Source organism: Lynx canadensis, chromosome A3 (assembly GCF_007474595.2).
Source record: "Lynx canadensis isolate LIC74 chromosome A3, mLynCan4.pri.v2, whole genome shotgun sequence".
In the NCBI taxonomy this organism is placed as follows: Eukaryota; Metazoa; Chordata; class Mammalia; order Carnivora; family Felidae; genus Lynx; species Lynx canadensis.
In genome coordinates, this window is record NC_044305.1 from 27,257,328 (window position 1) to 27,277,066 (window position 19,739).

The 19,739-nt window shown below is 55.6% G+C and overlaps 1 protein-coding gene across 5 annotated transcripts; it reads left to right on the forward strand.

Moving 5' to 3' along the window:
* Positions 1–1,161: 1,161 nt before the first annotated feature.
* RBCK1 (RANBP2-type and C3HC4-type zinc finger containing 1) lies at positions 1,162–19,153 on the forward strand. Of its 5 annotated transcripts, none has more exons than XM_030309871.1 (13): positions 1,162–1,193; positions 1,816–1,905; positions 2,992–3,136; positions 8,632–8,725; positions 8,868–9,066; positions 10,244–10,365; positions 10,488–10,661; positions 11,811–11,971; positions 13,116–13,227; positions 16,237–16,416; positions 16,919–17,017; positions 17,323–17,466; positions 18,450–19,153. In XM_030309871.1, exons 2-13 carry the CDS (start codon positions 1,884–1,886, stop codon positions 18,528–18,530), a joined length of 1,533 nt encoding a protein of 510 aa, XP_030165731.1. In that variant the 5' UTR covers positions 1,162–1,193; positions 1,816–1,883; the 3' UTR covers positions 18,531–19,153. The 5 variants fall into 5 exon arrangements, with proteins under 5 accessions (XP_030165731.1, XP_030165732.1, XP_030165733.1 ...); XM_030309872.1 differs by lacking the exon at positions 1,162–1,193 and adding an exon at positions 1,208–1,308; XM_030309873.1 differs by lacking the exon at positions 1,162–1,193 and adding an exon at positions 1,348–1,596 and having other exon boundaries at positions 17,362–17,466.
* The last annotated feature ends 586 nt before the right edge of the window (positions 19,154–19,739 follow it).

Here is a 19,739-nt window from a genome sequence, read left to right on the forward strand (position 1 = left end):
CTCAGGTCACAATCTTGTGGCTGGTGGGTTCGAGCCCCACATTGGGCTCTGTGCTGACAACTCAGATTCGGATTCTGGAACCTGCTTCGGATTCTGTGTCTCCCTCTCTCTCTGCTCCTCCCCGCTCACACTCTGTCTTTCTGTCTGTCTCTCTCAGGAAATAAACATTAAAAAAAATTAAATGCTGGATGTATGTGGGTATATGAAATTTCAGATAGAGTGAACAGGGAAGAGTTTTGGGTAACGACTAAACTAAAGGGAGAGAGCAAGCCATGACGATACTGGGGTTATGGCACATGCAAAGATCCCGAGGTGGAGTGTGTCTGCCTTATTCCAGGACCTAGGAGGCCAGTGGGTTTGAGTGGAGTGAGCCATGGGTTGAACATTCCTCCCGGAAGTGGAGTGGGGAATCCAGGAAGGGGAGCTCTGACAGGTACCACTGCGGAGGTCTATTACGGGAAGAATTGTCAATTACATACCCCAACAGAGTCCTCAACAGGAAAGACTCAACTACAAGCCCAACAGGGAAAAGATGTGCATTGGATCTCCTACAAGAAATTCACTACCTCTGTAACTCAGCCAGTGAGAAAGTGTCATCACCCTGAACTCTTGCTTTTCTCCAATGGACTTTGGCTCAAAACATGCCTCCCAATTCCCTCCATCTCAGTAATGTTTCTATGCGTTGTTAGATTTGCCCATGGTTTTTCACAGCTTGAATGTCCCAAACTGCAACTCTTGGCTATTCCTGAATAACCACCCCCCCTTTTTTTTTTTTTTTTGAAAATAACTGGCTGTTTTATTTTTTAGGCTTAAAGTAGTAAGAGGAGGGGAGGCAGTTTGCAGCTGTGGAGAGGATCTCGGTTTTTACTTTGCTATGAGAGTGTTGGGAAGAACCGGGAGTGTTTTGAGGAGTGACGCGGTTTGATTTACACTCTAGGGACTGTCTGGCAGCGGGCTGGGGCCCTGTTGGGGCCAAAAGGAGAAGCAAGGAGCCTAATGCGGATAGAGCCTCGGTTTGTGTTTCGCAAACGGAGCTGAGGATGGGGCTGACCCTCCTGGGTGCCGGTGAGTATACAGGGCTGAGCCCCGCCCCCATACCGTCCAATCCCCGCCCCTGGCGGCCACTGCCCCGCCCCTCCCCTCCAGACCCGCCCCCCGCCCCTTCCCGTGGCGGTGCGGGCGCGGCCTGCCGGGTGAGTGAGGGTCGGGGAGTCCCGGATCAGCCCAACAGGGGTCACCCCGGTCAAGGTCCTTGAGCACCACGGACCACCGCGACCCCGGCGCAGGGCGGGCGCCGCCGGGGACTGCGTAGGTGCCAGTCGCCGCCGGGTGTGCCGGGCGGTTGAGGGGGAGGGTGTCCGGATGTCCCGACAGTCTGCTGCCCCACTTCCGGGGCCTCCACTTTCACTTTCCCTTTCGCTGTAGCTGCTCTCCTCCCCTCCCGACTGTCTGGGGCCGCCCCGCCAGGGGAGGGAGTGTGGCTGCAATCCCTGGCGCCAGGGGTGTTCCCAGAAGCGAGAAGTTGGGGGGAGGGCCCTCCCTCCCCAGGGACTAACAGCGCCCGGCTGTGCGGCATCACCCTCATCCCTGCACCAGGTCTGTCCCGCTTCCTCTGTCGCCCATTGTGGGCTTGGCTCGGTGCCCTTTGCCCTTTCACCTCCCACGCAGGGTCCCAGCCCGTTCCCATACCCGGTCTCCGGTGCTTGTGATGTTACCCGATTCCATCCGGGGACACCAAGGCATAAAGAGGGTTCGGGCCGGGCCGGAGGCCAGCGGCCGGGACTGAATTACTTGTGGTCATCCGCCCTCTCCCAGGTGACCCAGGGATAGCATTTCTCCGGAGCTGCTGCCCCCGCCTGGGGGCATGGGCGCAACCACGCCAGATGGACGAGAAGACCAAGAAAGGTGGGCACAGCCTGGAAGCGGCTGGGAAACTTCCTTTAGGCGGTGGGCCCCGGCAGGACCTGGCCTCCCCTGCCCTGAAGGGTGGGAGAGGTGGCTTTAACCGCACCCTCCCTCTATCCACCTGCCCCTCAGTTTCCTTCTTTGGGGCCTGGTTGCTTCCAGGGGCTGGTCCTTCAACTATGGCGTGTCCCTGAGGCCACCACGAGCCAGCACTGTGTTGTGATGGGGGTGGAGAGCTCCCAGAGAACACAGGAGATCTCTCAGGCTGGTGCAGGAGACAGATCTCAGTTGACCTAAATACCAGGGGTCCTTGCGCCCCCTCTTGCCCCCTCCACCCAGCATTGTAGAACATGTCAGGTCATGTCATCACCCTGCTCAAAACCCACCCCGTGTCCCTCTGTGTTCTTAGGCCAGAGCCCTCGGTCAGCCCACAGTTCCCTTCTGGCTTCACTGACCTCACAGTCTTACCCCATTCACCCCCTTGTTCATTCTGATGGAGCCCCACTGGCTTCTTTCTGTTCCCATCCAATCATTTCTGGCTCAAGGCCTTTGCCCTGACCTTTCTCTCCACCAGGAATACTCTTCCCTAACCGGGTTTGGACACATCTAGCTTCTCCTGGTCTCAGCTTCAGTGTCCCCTCCTCTTAGAGGCCTTCCCTGATCTCCTTATGCTGTTTATTTCCTTGCCAGCGTGGATCACAACCTGAATTTTTTTCTGCTGTCTATCTCCTTGCTGGGCCGGGAGGTCTGTCAGCACAGGGACCCGTTTATCTTATTCACTGCCGAATCCCAGTTTCTGGGACAGCGGCTGGTACACAGTAGGAGCTCAGTAAATCCTTGTCACATAAATGAATGGAAGTTTGGGGGCCTGGGAGTCTGAAGGACAAATAGAACTACATGAACAGGGAGGGAGGGGGAATGGGGAGTATCAGAGAAAGGGATTTTTAAGCTGGGTGCTGAAGGATATGTAGGAGTTCACCAGGGAGACAGAGGAAGCAGTAGGTGCAAGGGACCACCACCTCCCTCTCCCCCAGCTCCTGGAAAATAAACCGTGTGCTAACCTGCTTCCATTGTACTGGATTTCAGCCGAGGAGATGGCCCTGAGACTCACCCGAGCAGTGGCAGGCGGGGATGAACACGTGGCAGTGCAGTGTGCCATCTGGCTGGCAGAGCAACGGGTGCCCCTGAGTGTGCAACTGAAGCCTGAGGTCTCCCCAACACAGGACATCAGGTGAGGAGGGCACGACTGGCCTAAGTCTTAGGGCTTCCTGGAACCCAGTGGGCCGCAGTATATTCTTGCCGGTTATTCTCCTTTTAAAAAAATTTTTAATGTTTATTCATCTTTGAGATGACAGAGCATGAGTGGGGGAAGGGCAGAGAGAGGGAGACACAGAATCTGAAACAGGCTCCAGGCTCTGAGCTGTCAGCACAGAGCCCGACGCGGGGCTTGAACTCACGGACCGCGAGATCATGACCTGAGCCGAAGTCGGACGCTCAACCGACTGAGCCACCCAGGCGCCCCTATCGCCAGTTATTCTTAATGGCAGGTTCTGGTGTCAGGAGACCTAGCTTCAAACCCAAGCTCTGTCTGTCATCCACTGTGAGATCTATAGCAAGTCACTTCACCTCTCAGAATTTCCAGAGGTTTTTTGATTTTAAAAATGAGGCAATAATAGTAAGCCATCTCATAGGATTGTTAGAAGGTGTATTAGAATGTTAGTCCTCCTTGGGGCGCCTGGGTGGCGCAGTCGGTTAAGCATCCGACTTCAGCCAGGTCACGATCTCGCGGTCCGTGAGTTCGAGCCCCGCGTCGGGCTCTGGGCTGATGGCTCGGAGCCTGGAGCCTGTTTCCGATTCTGTGTCTCCCTCTCTCTCTGCCCCTCCCCCGTTCATGCTCTGTCTCTCTCTGTCCCAAAAATAAATAAACGTTGAAAAAAAAAAATTAAAAAAAAAAAAGAATGTTAGTCCTCGGAGGGGCGCCTGGGTGGCTCGGTCGGTTAAGCGTCCGACTTCAGCTCGGGTCACGATCTCGCGGTCCGTGAGTTCGAGCCCCGCGTCGGGCTCTGGGCTGATGGCTCGGAGCCTGGAGCCTGTTTCCGATTCTGTGTCTCCCTCTCTCTCTGCCCCTCGCCCGTTCATGCTCTGTCTCAAAAATAAAATAAAACGTTAAAAAAAAAAAAAAAAAAGAATGTTAGTCCTCGGGGCTCCCGGGTGGCTTAGTCTGTTAAGTGTCCGACTTCGGCTCAGGTCACGATCTCCTGGTTTGCGAGTTCGAGCCCGGTGTTGGGTTCTGTGCTGACAGCTCAGAGCCTGGAGCCTGCTGGGTATTCTGTGTCTCCCTCTCTCTCTGCCCTTCCCCTGCTCGTGCTCTGTCTCTCTCTCTTTTTCCAAAAATAAGTAAACATTAAAAAAAAAAAAACACATATAGAATGTTAGTCCTCATATAACAGAAAAAACATTGTAATGGTGGCATAAATAAATTTGGTGGCAGGCAGTCTGTACGTGGGGGCTGTGCTTCCTGTAGGTCCCCGGAGACTCAGGCTTCTGTTTTGTTGCTGTGCCATTCATGGGCTCCATTCTGCGGTTTGCTTCATGGTCTAAAATGGCTGTTCCAGCTCCGGCCATCCCATCAGCATTCTTGCCGGTAGGGAGGAAGGTGTGGTGTCTCCCAGCCAGATGGGGGCCCCCAAATGTGGGGCGACCCAGTTGGGTAGAAGCTGGCTGTGCAGGCGCAGAACAAAAGAGATAGAACTGTGTTGAAGACACCACCAGGGAGCGGTGGGCAGGACAGCAAAGCAGGGACTGTCTGTGGGGGGCTAGAGCTACAGGGGAGAATGAGAGAATATGGGGACGTTTGGAGTTTCCCCTTTTTTGGCCACTGTGCCTGGTGTGAGTGACCCCTTTGTCAGCGGGGGCTTAGGGATATTTCGAGGTGGGTCGCTTAATGAGCCTGTTTGCATTCAGCGCGGTGATGGTCGCTGTGGCCCCTTCTGTCTGTCTTAACTCAAGTTGCCATTCAAGCCTGTTGGCCAAAAGCGGCCTCTGCAGAAGGGAAGAGGGACCCCCGCTCCCACCCTTGAGGGCACAGCTCAGAGAGTTGCACACACTTCTTCCACTCAATTCCTGCGGACCAGAAGGTATTCTCACAGCCACGCTCGGCTTGAAGGGAGGCTACGAAACACGACTAGGCATCCAAGTAGAACTCAGGGTTTCTGTTAGCAAGTAGAGGCAAGGGAGAACGGAGGCTGGTCATCTTTCCCCAGGAGACTGAATTGCTCTCGGAATGCTTAGCACAATGCCTGGCACATGTCACTCACTCAGTGAATCATGGTGCTTATCTTCCCCCCTCCCACCTGCTTTTTCACTGCTGCCTAGTAACTTTCCATCGCCTTGTAAAGGACCCCGGTCCGTGCTTTTATTTGTAGTCTCTGCTCATCTCCCTCCCTTTCCCCAACCCCAGCCTTAGGCAGCCGCGAATCTACTTTTATCTCCAGGGACTTGCCTAGTCTGGACATTTCGCAGAAATGGAATCATACCGCATGTGGCCTCTTGTGTCCGGCTCCTTTCACTTAGCATCCTGTTTTCTCGATTCATCCGTGTGGTGGCGCGTATCAGAACTTTATTCCTTTCTGTTGCTCGATGATAATGTATTGTACGAATATACCACATTTTCTCTATTAATCATTTGATGGACATTTGGGGTTTTCCCGCTTGGGGGCTAACGTGAATAATGATGCTGTGAACATTCGTGCCCAATCTTCTTTTTGAGTTTTACCGAGCTATAATGGACACAGGACATTGTATTAGTTTAAGGTGTTGTGATCTTGTGAATTATAATAAGGAATATTTTCTTGGTCTTTGTCCTTTCCTGGCACAGAGCTCCTTGGAACTTCTTACGTTTTTTCGAGTGGTAAAGGTGCCTTTTGTTGTGCAAATGAGGTGACCTTTGGAACCTCCCTAGGTCACCTAAGGATGGGGGCCGGATGGGGGCCGCTGCTCACCAGAGAAACCAGCCAGTGTGATTAGAGGGTTGGAGTGTTCAGTCCCATCCCCCTGACCTCCTGGGAGGGGACGGGGACTGGAGGTAGAATCAGTCCCCAGTGGCAATGGTTTCATCAGTCACGCCTATGTAATGAGATTTTCATAAAAACTGAAAAGGGCGGGGTTCACAGAGCTTCTGGGTTGGTGAACACGTGGAGATCTGGGGACGCTAGAGCACTCCAGAGGGCAGGGAAGCTACCACCCTTTCCCGGATGGTATGCCTCGCACTGTGCATCTCTTCCAGATTCTTCCATCGGGCTGTCCCCGAATTATGTCCTTCCATAACAAACCAGTGGTCTCGTAAGCAAAATGTTTGAGTTCTGTGAACTGCTCTAGCAAATTAACGGAATCCCAGGAGTGGGCTGTTGGAACTCCCGATTCTGTATCCCATGACGCAGTACCGGCTTACGACTGCCATTTGAGAGGGGGCGGTCTCGTAGGACTGAGCCCTCAAGCTGCGGGCACTGCTGCTGTTTCTGGGTAGATTGGGTCAGAATTGAGTTGAAATGGAGGACGCCCTGCTGGTGCCTGAGAATTGCAGGAGCCTGCCTCTTCCCATCCACATGTTGGAAATCGAGTCTCAGAACCAGTTTAGATGCACAACATAATGACTTGGTACATGTATGTAATTGTGCAGTGATGAACACAATAAGTTAACATCCATTGCCTCACATACTTACGTATTATTTTTTTAAGTATTCTCTATACCCCACATGGGGTTTGAATTCACCACCCTGGGATCGAGAGTCACATGCTCTACCAACTGAGCCAGCCAGCCGCCCTTATTATTATTATTTTTTGCAATGAGAGCTTTTAGGATTTATTGCCTGCAGTATTCAGAAACATGAGGCAGAAATGTTAACGATAGTCACCATGCCTGTACATTACCTCCCTATGACTTGCTTATTAACCTCAATACCATTATCACATCTAAAAAATTAAGAATAATCCCTTAAAATCCCCTAATACAGTTTATAGTATAATTTCCCTGATTATCTCATTGACAGTTTTTATAGTTGGGTTATTCCAGTTAGGAGCCAGAGAAGATCTACACGGATCCTTTCTTTCTTTCTTTTTTTTTTTAAACATTTATTTATTTTTGAGAGACAGAGCATGAGCAGGGGAGGGGGAGAGAGAGAGGGAGACACAGAATCCGAAGCAGGCTCCAGGCTCTGAGCTGTTTGTTAGCACAGAGCCCGATGCGGGGCTCGAACTCATGAACTGCGAGACCATGACCTGAGCCGGAGTTGGACGCTCAACCGACTGAGCCACCCAGGCGCCCCGACATGTATCCTTTCTTAATCTTGTCTTTTTAATTCCTCCTCTTTATTTTTATGCCATTAATTTAAGAACCTTGGTCTTGGACCTCCAGAATTCCCCCACATGCTGGATTTATTAACTGCCACCTCGGGGTGTCATTTAAGTATCTCCAGTTTTTCTTGTGAACTTGTAGTTGGATCTAAAGGTTAGGTTAGGGGCGCCTGGGTGGCGCAGTCGGTTAAGCGTCCGACTTCAGCCAGGTCACGATCTCGCGGTCCGTGAGTTCGAGCCCCGCGTCGGGCTCTGGGCTGATGGCTCGGAGCCTGGAGCCTGTTTCCGATTCTGTGTCTCCCTCTCTCTCTGCCCCTACCCCGTTCATGCTCTGTCTCTCTCTGTCCCAAAAAAAATAAATAAACGTTGAAAAAAAAAATTAAAAAAAAAAAAATAAATAAATAAAGGTTAGGTTAGTCCGGAGTCACTTTGTACATTTCCAGGAACTCGTCCTCATTTACTGATTATTTCTTGCTGTTCTTGTTCTGTGCTCTGATGTGTCTGTGTCCTTTGGGATCCAGTTCTGGTTTTTTTCATCGTAGCCCTTCCCTTTCATGCTTTTGATCTTCCAGAAATGTTGAAGGGTCCTTCCTTGAGAAAGCTGGTGTTTCTCTGGAATAACACTGGGTTGAAGTCCTGCCTCTCACAGTCTCAGTGTTACTTGGTAGCCTCAGCGTAACCTGTCCGTGCCTCATGCTTTTATCTGTAAAACAGCAGTGACAATAGTATCTACCTCCTGGGTTTGTGGAGAGGATTAAATGGGCTAAAACATACTAAGTGCTGGGGCGCCTGGGTGGCTCAGTCGGTTAAGCGTCCGTCTTCGACTCAGGTCACGATCTCGCGGTTTGTGCGTTCGAGCCCCGCATCGGGTTCTGTGCTGACAGCTCGGAGCCCGGAGCCTGCTTCGGATTCTGTGTCTCCTCCTCTCTCTGCCCCTCCCCAGCTCATGCTCTGTCTCTCAATAATAAATAAATGTTTAAAAAAATTTTAAAAAAGAAACATATTTAGTGCTTTGAAGCATCGTGGCATATAGTAAATAACAACGATCGGTGGTTTGGCTAAAGAGCAAAGGAGGGAATGACAGGAGGCTGGAGAGTAGGGAGGGGCCCGGATCACGGAGGCCCTCGTGTGCCGCAGTGAGTCCGGATTGGATTCTCAGAAGAGCGTGGAGCCACCGCAGGGGTTTAAGCAGCGGGTTCTGATTCAGGAGGAAGCACAGGGCTGCGGGAATCCAGGAAAGGCCTCCTAACCCAGACTGGGCGTCTGTGGGCGCGTGCGCGTGTATATGTACACGTGTAGCTGCGTGCACAAGCGTGCAGACAGGTACGTGCCAGCAGCTGGTGGCTGAGGTTGGACCTGTGACCTTCTCCGCAGGCTGTGGGTGAGTGTGGAGGATGCTCAGATGCACACAGTCACCATCTGGCTCACAGTGCGTCCGGACATGACAGTGGCTTCCCTCAAGGACATGGTGAGTTGGGGGGGGGGGTGCAGGCAGAAGTGGAGGGGGTACACGAAAGGGAAACATCAGGGCAGACGCTTCCCATTTTACGTCCACTTCTCTTTACTCTGGTCCTCCCTTTCCCCTCTCCCTCTCTCCATGTCCCCGCCAGGTATTCCTGGACTACGGCTTTCCACCCGTCCTACAGCAGTGGGTCATTGGGCAGCGGCTGGCCCGGGACCAGGAAACCCTGCACTCCCATGGGGTGCGGCGGAATGGGGACAGCGCCTACCTCTACCTGCTGTCAGCCTGCAACACCTCACTTAACCCTCAGGAGCTGCAGCGGGAGAGGCAGTTGCGGATGCTGGAAGGTGAGACTCTGCCTCTGAGTGGCACGGGACTCATCTGAGGTCGCAGGGCAAGAGGGAGCAGAGTCCGTGGACTTTTGGTCAGGAACTCTCACCAGGAGGACCTTATCCATAGTGCACAAAGGACACCCCCCCGGAGGGAGCCATTTCTGGAGCCGGTGGTCTGGGGGAGAGGGGCTGAGTCCAGCCCCCGGCCCCAGCATTTATCAGCTGTGTGACCTTGGGCCAGTCCCTTCCTGTCTCCACTCCTCAGTTTCTAAATCTGTAAATTGGATACCATGATAATAATAGCATTTATTCTCAATTTTTAAAATTTTTATCTGGAAATAGTTCAGACACACAGAAAAGGTGCAAAGTTGTACAAAGAATTGCATAACAAATTCCCAAGGACCTTTCGCGTGTATTCCCCCAAATATTAACATTTCACCACAACTGCTTTGCTTTATCATTCTCTATACACAACTGTTTTTATATGCATAAATACTTGTTTTCTGAACGGTTCTGAAGTGCAGACATGATGTATCCCTCTCCCCTAAAAATTTCAGTGTGCATTTTCTTTAAAATAGGGTCATTTTCTTACATTACCATATACAGCTACCAAATTTAGGAAACCAACAATGATAAAGTACTGTTATCTAATCCACACATGTTACCCAGATTTGACCAGTTGTCTCACTAATGTCCTTTATAGCAGGAGACCTGGCCATGGCGTCGTGTCTCCCAGGGTCTTTCAGTCTTTGGTGCCCTAGTCTTCCTGTGACTGTCCTGATACTTGAAGACTCCAGCCAGTTTTTTGTTTGTTTGTTTGTTTGTTTGTTTGTTTTTCCGCTTTTCTGTCCGATGGTCCTTCATGAATGGTTGCAGATTCAGGATTTGGCAGGAGCAGGACAGAAGTGTTTGTCCCTCTAGGTGCATAACTTGAGCATAGGAGGCCTGTCTTTAGGCGGAGGGGTTTTAAGCCGGGAGCACGCGGGAGCATTCACGGGTGGAGGAGGGACTCTGACTTTGTGGGAGCCCGACACTCAGCCAGGTCTGGGCTCACCTGGGGAACCGAGCTGGAGACTCCCCCAGGGAGGAGGGAGAAGACGAAGGAGCGGAGCTGTGCGGGGCGCGCGGCTGACACAGAATGTGCGCCAAGTGGGCTGCGTGGATCTGCCACCCCCTAAATCCTCCTCCCTAGATCTGGGCTTCAAGGACCTCACGCTTCAGCCCCGGGGCCCCCTGGAGCCAGCCCCCACCAAGCCCGGAGCCCCCCAGGAGCCGGGGCGGGGCCAGCCCGAAGCCGCGCCCGAACCCCCGCCGGTAAGCCGCCCCCACCTCCGCGCGCGCCCTTGACCGCGCGCCCCGCCCCCGACTCCGCCTCCACGCTCCCGGACCCCTCCCCGCGCCGTGCTCAGCCCCACACCCTCCGACTCTGCCCCCAGGTGGGCTGGCAGTGCCCCGGCTGCACCTTCATTAACAAGCCCACGAGGCCTGGCTGCGAGATGTGCTGCCGGGCGCGGCCTGAGGCCTACCAGGTTCCCGCCTCGTACCAGCCGGACGAGGAGGAGAGAGCGCGCCTGGCGGGCGAGGAGGAGGCGCTGCGCCAGTACCAACAGGTGGGCGCGGCGGCCTCGGACCAAACACCTGTGGACCGGGCGGGGAGGCGTACGGTGGGACGGGAGGCACCTCCGCATTGCCGCTCCAACCCCGTGGCTGCCTTGCCCCCTCCTGACCCCCCCGCTGCTGTTGACCCCGCACTTGACTGTGGCCCGCCCTCTCCTGGAGGTCTTAAGTGCTGAGACCCTGCTCCCAGGCTGTGATCACATGCCCCGCCCCCACTTCGGCTGTGGCTCCGCCCCTAGCTTTGACACACACCCACCGTGCACACGACTGCCCCAGGCTGTGACTCCCGCACCCTGTTTCCGACCACGCTCGTATCCACCTTACCCTTATCCACCTGTGATAGTTACTGCTCCACTTAGACATGACCTCACCCTGGACCCTGCTACTCCCGACCCCCTCCCTCCCCGTTGGGGTTCACCCCTGACTTCCTAGGAGCCTGGACCGGGCCCTTCACTGCTCCCTGTAAGATTGGCCCTGCCCTCTGTCCTGCCCCTTCCGTAGTTATGCCCCCCGATCCTGACACAAGCCCTGATTACACAGATGCCAGACCCTGAGTGTCCCCCATTCTGATTGGATGCCCCCCACCTGCTTTCTCCTCGGACCCAGTGCTGCCCTTGCCCCACCCCAGCCATGACCTCATTCGTGGTCTTACCTACAACCTTGGCCCAGACCCCGTCCTCTCTCCGGTCTTGCTTTGCTCTCTAGCTTTATCACCACCCCCATACCCCTGACCCACTCTTTGACCTTGACGGGCTCCGACTCCACCACCCCCCGCCCTGCTTCTGGGCGGGGATGTGAACCCTCTTAAGACCCCCAGACTACCCCCTCAGATTCCTTCCCTTCACTATTGCCATCACTCCCTCTCGTGGCTTGACCCCTGGTTGCAGCTCCAACCTGCCTCTGCCTGGCCCGCCTCCTGTCATTGGCTTCCCCGCCTCCCCTCCTGCCCTGGCCCCATCCTTCCCATCATCTCGTCTCCCGCCCACTGCCAGGCCACCTCCACCCCCACCCAGGGATCCTGACTCTCCCCCAGCTTTGCCCCGCCTCCGGGGTCTGACCTGGCCCCCTGGTCCTGCCCCCTTCCTGGTCTGACCCTCCCCCGAGACCCTGACCCGCTCCGCGGCCCCGCCCCGTGTGCCCAGCGGAAGCAGCAGCAGCAGGAGGGAAACTACCTGCAACACGTCCAGCTGGATCAGAGGAGCCTGGTGCTGAACACCGAGCCCACCGAGTGCCCCGTGTGCTACTTGGTGCTGGCGCCCGGCGATGCCGTGGTGCTGCGTGAGTGTCTGCACGCCTTCTGCAGGTGCGGCCCCCAACCCCACCCCCAGCAACGCAGCGTTTGTCGCAGCCGCCGATTACCGGAGGGCTGAGAGTGGGTGGGGCCTGTGCGCTTACATCTCATTGGACGCTCACAAAAACCTGCGAGGTAGGCGCTGTCTCCCCATTTTGCAGAGGGGGAATGTGAGGTTCGGAGGCCAGCCGCTTGCTCAAGGCCACACTGCTCAGGCATTCTGGTTCCAGAGCCTGCGCCCTTTGCCGCTCTCTGCGGCAGGCCCAGCCAAGGGCACTGAGGCCCTAGCGCCGGCAGACTGAGCCAGCCCCGCTCTCCGCCTGGCTGGTGGGCAGACCGTCCTTCTCTGAGGCTCCGCCAGGCCACCGGTCCTGGGCTGTGCAGACCATGTCCGCCTTGACCACAGCGGACATTCGCACGGCCCCTGGGTGCCAGGGACTGTGCCAGGCCTGGGGATCCAGGAGGGAACAAAGCAGCTCAGTTCCTGCCTCCTTGGAGCTTACGTTCCGGTGGAGAGAGTCTGATATTAATCGAATAATCGCTGATGGAATTGTAAATTGTGTCAAATGCTAAGCACCAGCGGATTGTGATTAGTGGATTCTGATCAAAGAACAGGGGCCCTGCTCCAGGAGCGGGTCAGGAGAGCCCCTAAGGGGGTAGCATTTGAGCAGAGACCGGAGGGTCTGCTGCAGCGGTGTGCCTGGCCTGTCTGTGGCCAAGCAGGCGTCGGTGTGGCTGGAGCAGAGATGGACCGAGAGATTAGTTAGAGAGGGCAAATCCTCAGGGCTCTTGTGAGCCGTAGTGAGGCGAGCAGGTTTGTTCTGGGCGGATCCGGATGGGGGGCTGCTGGGGACTGTGAGGCCAGTGTGTTGGGAATGGTGTCGGAGGGCGAGGTGGGCCCAGGGATCCCGGGAAGGATGCTTCTGCTCTGCTCCAGGCAAGGAGTGATGGGGGCCTGGACCAGAGCAATGGGGGGTGGCTGTGGGGTGCACAGAAGTGAACGCTTTGGAGATGGGTTTATGGGAGGGATATGAAGGAAGAGGGGAATTGAAGAGAAGCCCACCTGGGGTCAGGCCTCACTACGTGAGGGGTGGAATCCAGGTGGATGGGGTTCAGATGACCCTAACCTCCCCCTCCCGCCCTTCACCCCCTCCAGGGAGTGTCTGCAGGGCACCATCCGCAACAGCCAGGAGGCCGAGGTCTCCTGCCCCTTCATTGACAACACGTACTCGTGCTCGGGCAAGCTGCTGGAGAGGGAGATCCGGGCGGTAAGGCCAGGGGCGGAGGGCACACCCTGAGCTGGCAGGTGGGGATGGGGTTGGGGGCACCGGTCTCAGTACACATTTATCCGGAGCCTTCTGTGTGGGCTGCTGAGGGCCAAGCAGTGAACAGGACGGGACTTGGGGAAAGTAGGCGGTAAAGAAAGCACTCTTGGGAAGGAAGGACAGCAGAGCCATTAAGAATGGGGAAATTCTGGGGCCATTGGCCTGGGTGACCTCCGGTCAGATCCTCACCCCGTGCCTTGGTGTTCTCATCTCAGCTAGGGTCGCAGTTAGCTTCTTCGAAGGTTGCAAAGAATACAGTAGAGCGTGCGTGTAAGACTTCAGAGTAATGGGTGAGCCCTCACATCCGTTTGCTTTTGCCGCCTGACAAGTTATCCCAGACGTAGTGTCTTCAAACAACCGCTGTTTATTTAGTTCACGAATCTGCAAGTGAGTCATCGGGGTTGGACTTAGCCAGATGATTCTTCTAGCTCCAGCTGGGCCTGGCTGGTCCCATGTGGGTTTAGCCGGTGGATCAGCTGTCACGGGCTGATTTATGATGGCCTTATTTGCAATGGCGGGGCGGCTGGGCCTGTTTCCGCTTTGCTCTGTCACCCACCGGCAGGCTGGCCAAGGCCTGCTCCCGGGCTGGTGGCCTCCAGGGTCCCGGAGCAGCCAGCAGGGAGCTCCAGTGCAAGAGTGCTTGCCACGCGTCTGCTCTTTTTACTTGCTGCCATCCCCGTGAGCATGCTCGAGCCCGTAGTCCCCGCGAGGGCACCATCCAAGGGTGTGGAGTCAGGGAGACACGAATAAATCGGGGCCCTTTCTCCAGCAATCCATTCCGGTGTTGCACACATCTGCACGAGTGTGTTCGCTGTTACTATTATGATTATCATCAAGATCCCACCCTTCTTGGAGTCTCCATTTCCCCACCTGGAAAATCGACTGCTGGGCCTGATTCGTGGTTTTTAAACTGCTCGGGACTGGCCTTCTCAGAATTGGGCATCTTGGGGTCCCCAGACCAAAACATGGAGGCAGGGTCAAAGTGGCTGAGGTCCAAATGGGAGACCCCCCCCCCCCCCCCCCACCAACAGGCACATCCGCGAGACCTCTGTACCTCCTGCCTCTCCCTTAGGATCCTGCTTCCGAGAACGTCCCTGACTGCACCAAGTGTTTCCTGGAGCCCAAGGGGTCTACCTCTGCTCCAAAAGGGGAGGCAGAAAGGGTAGAACTTGGGGAACTTCTCCCCACATCCAAGAACAGCCTCATTTTTATCTGTTGTCTGTGGGGCACCGGGGAAGGGTGGCTCTGGGTGGTTGCTGAGGCCTTCTCACTCGGGCCTGGAAAGGCCCCCAGACATAGAGTCCTTCCAGATGTCCCGGCACCCATGGTCATCATCCAGGGGTTTTTCCCTTGAGGTCCACCCCTGCCAAGGGCATTGTGATGGGGCCAGAGCTCCTTCCAGGGGGCCGCAGGGCCCTGTGCTTCCCCAGAGGCCTTGGGAGTTGACCCAAGACTCAGAATGCTCAGGTGTGGCAGAGGGAGAAAGGGGCAGAGATCAGCAGGGTGACGCAGTGGAGTTTATCTTTACAAAAAACCTGCCTAAACCACATAGAACCAACCGGAACAGAAATCAAAGAGAAAAGTCACCCACAGCCCCCGCATCCCAGAAAATCCCCGGATACATTTTTTCCGTTTCCCTGGGTGTCTGTGGGCAGACATGATTTTATTCCTTTTTAAATCAGCTTTACTAAGGTGAACTTTGCAGGCAATAAAAAGCACCCATTGTTAAGCTGCAGTTGGGTGAATTTTGACAGACGTAACTCTCGTAACCAGCCCGCAATCAACATGGGGAACGTAGGCATGATTTTTACTTGTGACCCGCATAGATACACCTTTTGCTATGTTGCTATAGAACCTTTCTGAGGATTATTATAAATCTCTATGGCATGTATCCTGCTTATATCTCTTCTCTTAATAATTCCAGTTTCTCAGTTTGTAATGAATGCTTCAAGAACTTTTTGAATGGTGTCTCTTCTTGTACATTATTTTCTTGGCATAAACCTGTAGATGGGGAGTGAGTCCTAAAGGGTCAGAGAAGTTTTGTTGAAACAGTTGCCACACAGCTGTCTCCCAGTGTGATGTACCAGGATACTAGTTTAACCACATCTTCGCCAGCATTGCTGGTTATTATTTTTGTTCATTTTTACTTTTTTTTTTTTAAATTGTAGAATATACATAACAGAATTTCCCATTTTTACCATTTTTCTTTTCTTTTTTCCCCCCATTTTTACCATGTTAAGTGTACAGGTCTGTGGCATTAAGTACACTCACATTGTGCACCTGTCACCACTGTCCATCTCCAGAACTTCTAATCCACTTTTTGAATGAGAGTTTTTATTTTTATTTTTATTTAAAAAAAATTTTTTTTCAACGTTTTTTTATTTATTTTTGGGACAGAGAGAGACAGAGCATGAACGGGGGAGGGGCAGAGAGAGAGGGAGACACAGAATGGGAAACAGGCTCCAGGCTCCGAGCCATCAGCCCAGAGCCCGACGCGGGACTCGAACTCCCGGACCGCGAGATCGTGACCTGGCTGAAGTCGGACGCTTAACCGACTGCGCCACCCAGGCGCCCCGAGAGTTTTTATTTAAAAAAAAATTTTTTTTTAATGCTTTTATTTTTGAGAGAGAAAGAGACAGAGTGCCAGCAGGGGAAGGGCAGAGAGAGAGAGAGGAAGACACAGAATCCGAAGCAGGCTCCAGGCTCTGAGCTGTTAGCACAGAGCCCGAGGCAGGGCTCAAACCCACGAACCGTGAGATCATGACCCGAGCCAAAGTTGGATGTTTAACCAACTGAGCCACCCAGGCGCCCCTTGAATGGAGTTTTTAAACACTGAGCAGGGCTGGGTTGGACTTCATGGGTCGAGGGCTTCCTGGAGGATATTTGGTGGCTGGGAGGGCCCTCGTCAGCTGTTCTGAACCCCGAGCAAACAAGGTTGTGGCCTCTCGGCAGCTGCTGCCCCCCGAGGATTACCAGCGATTTTTGGACCTGGGCGTCTCCATCGCCGAAAACCGCAGTGCCTTCAGCTACCACTGCAAGACTCCGGACTGTAAGGGATGGTGCTTCTTTGAGGATGATGTCAACGAGTTTACCTGCCCAGTGTGCTTCCACGTCAATTGCCTGCTGTGTAAGGTGGGGACAGGGGCCCACGCTATCCAGTCACCCTAGTCCTGCCAGGAGCTCACTGCACCTCGGTGCTTGTTCTCCTGGGAAGGAGCTGTGACCCCAGCCTGGTCGTTTCACCACGGACAGCCGCATGTCGATGGTGGGGCCTGGTCCGGGCCCCAAACTGAGCCTAACCCTTGGACCGAGCCCTGGCTCTCGGTGGAACCTCAGCCTAGCCTGAGCCTTGGCCCAAAACTGAGCCCTGATCCTGGCCTCCTGATAGAACCCCAGTCCCAGACCAACCCGCCCCTGGCCCCAAACTGATGCTCAACCCCTGTCCTGAATTGAGCCCGGACCCCAAACCCAGACAGTCTTGCCGGACCCTGACCTCAGGCCGCTCCCCGCCCTCATCGCCTCAGTGGTTGACCTCTAACGAGACTGGTCTCGAGACCAGACGAGACGATGCCCGTCTCTGGTCTCTCCAGACTGGTCTGGAGCCTTCTCACATCGAGCCCCTCGCCCGCCACAGGCCATCCACGAGCAGATGAACTGCAAGGAGTACCAGGACGACCTGGCCCTGCGGGCCCAGAACGATGTGGCCGCCAGGCAGACAACAGAGATGCTCAGGGTGAGGCAGGGTCAAGGCTGAGGCCTGGGGCTTTGGGTTCTGGGAGGGTTCGGTCCGCGGGTTGGGGGCTTCTCAGTTCTCAGAAAGGGCTGGTCACTGCCATCCAGAAGCGGGACTGGTTAGGACAAGCGGTCACGGGGTGAGCAGCGGGGAGCACGTCTACAAAAGGCAGAAGAGCGTAGGAGAGTGACCCCACACCCCCAGAGGGCCAGCCGGTTTGTCCCTGCGGTGGGCCAGGGGTCAGGGAGGGCTCTGGCCGGCAGCCGCCCCAGCCCGGCTGAAGGCTGGCACCTGCCGTGCCCCAGTCCATGCTGCAGCAGGGCGAGGCCATGCACTGCCCACAGTGCCGCATCGTGGTGCAGAAGAAGGACGGCTGTGACTGGATCCGCTGCACCGTCTGCCACACCGAAATCTGCTGGGTCACCAAGGGCCCACGCTGGGGGCCTGGGGTGAGTCTTGGGGGCGGGCGGGGGGAAGCAGAGGCTGGGGAGCATGACGGGGAGGCGCCCGTGGGCCTCCCCCCAGAGTGGGGAACAGCCCCTGGGCCAAATCCAACTCCCTGCCTGGATCCATCCAGTTTGTAAAGTGAGGACGGTTTTTACATTTTTTAAATGGTTGAAAAGTATCGAGAAAAGAAGTTGTTTGGTGTGACACGTGAAAATGATGCGAGACGCGAGTTTCACGTCCACAAGCAGCGTGTTCTGGGAGCACAGCCACGTGCATTCGTTGTGTACCGTCCGTGGCCGCTTTTGCACTACAAAGGCCGAGACCCGATGGCCCCAGACACCTGATGGAAGCGGCACTTTGCAGAAAAAGTTTGCTGACCGCACCCTAGAGGGCAGTGAGTGAGGATTCAGTCTGGGCTCAGAGGCAGAGCGGGTCCCCGGCTCTGGTGCACACCGGCTGTGTGGTTAGGCTGTTCTGAGCCTCGGTTTCTTCATCTGTGAAATGGAGATGATGGCAGGCGTGTTGCAGGCTTGTCCTCAAAACCAAATGAAAGCATGCAAGGGAAGGGCTCCGCCAAAGGCAGCTGTGTTTATCAGGGCTGAGTTCCTGGGGTCGGGGGCTCGTAGTTGTATCCAGGTGGACCCTGGGACGGACGGAGGCAGAGGGAGCGTCTCTCAAGCTGCCAATGTGCTGACCCACCCAGGATTTGCAGACAGCCATCACGTCCCTTGCCTGCTCTGGGTCTAGGGGAGCACAGACTGGGACCCTGTAATTAGGGCTGCTGCGGGAGCCCAGAAAGATCTTAACTGACTGCCTCGGCCAGGTAGCTGAGGCCAAGAAAGCCATTCGTGGCAGGCGGCCCTGCCCGAGCGAAGGGCCAGAGTGGGGGTGTGCAGGGCTTTGAGGGTGTGATGGAGCAGCGGGGCGGGCTGGGGGCGGGGCACTGTTTTCACTGCCATGACCTTCTCTCCTCCCCATCCTCTAGGGCCCAGGAGACACCAGTGGGGGCTGCCGTTGCCGGGTGAATGGGATTCCTTGCCACCCCAGCTGTCAGAACTGCCACTAGCTGAGGATGGTCCGGTCCCCACGCTGACCCAGCCCCCCATCCATCCCCATGCTGCTGTGGGACAGGGCTGGTGCTTTGGCTCTCATTTGTGGCCTGGGAGATGCCCGTTGTGCTTGGCTGAGACGGAGGCCTTGTGGAGACCAAGGCCCCTGAGCTACGTGGATGGCTTTGTTTGCAAGGGATGTTGCAGCCTGAGCTCCCAGTGCGTGTTGTCCCTGGCTGCATCTGCCCCAGTGCCTTTGCCCTCCCTCTGGGGCTTGCTGGCCAGACCTCTCAGCTCTTCTCTGTGGCTCTTCGGAACTCTGCCTGACCCAGACTTAAACACGGCCCTGGCCAGAGGTCTTGCAGGATGGAATCTCTGAGAGCCTCGTGTGAGTCCACACTCGCTTCCACCACCCTCGTCTGCTGAACACGTGTAGCCCACCGCTTCGCCAGCGGCGTTGTGGGGCCGGCTTTTCCCTGCCTTTGCGGTCAGAGGCCTGGGGCCTCTTCTAGAACTGCTGCTAGTCCTGTTCAGAGCCCCGAGAGAGACCTGGCGGTTTCTAAAGCACAGCCCATCGGGTTCATCGTCCACGGCTCCCTCTTTGCTGCTGTGTAAGCTAATTAAAATGGCTTTTCAGGAAGGGATGAGTATGATGTCGTGAGAGGGAGTGAAAGGGCGGTGGGCTGGGACCCTACACGCAGGCGGGATCCCCAGCCATCTGGGAATCGCAGCAGGAAATTGATAGGCTGGCCTCTGTCGGTGGTGGAGCGAAGGCGTGACGGAGCATTGGGGTCCTCGCTCCGTCTAGGCGCCCCTGTGCCCACCTTGAGGGGCAGGATGCTCTTGGGCCAATCGCAACTGGACAGGCAGTTTGCAGGGTGGCAAGGGTGCACAGAGCAGAGTCTGACTGCAGCCAAGCAGAGAGGGTCAGGAGTACAAACGGAGGGGTGCGGGGCTGGCCCAGGTTCCGGCCTCCAGCACCTTCCGTGCCAGCGGGTGAAGGATCCTAGATGGGCAGGCTGCAAGTGCTCCCTACTGTGGGTCAAGTGCAGATGCCTCTACTCCCAAGGGGACAGCCCATTTCCGGGGGCCCTGACCACAGACAGCCCCGTGCCAGCTCACCAGGGCGGACTTGCAACCAAACCCCATGGGCTTTGGACTCGAGCCACCTGCCCGAGGAAGCAGCAGGAGGCCCCGTGGACTTGTGGGACTTGCGGGACAGCCTG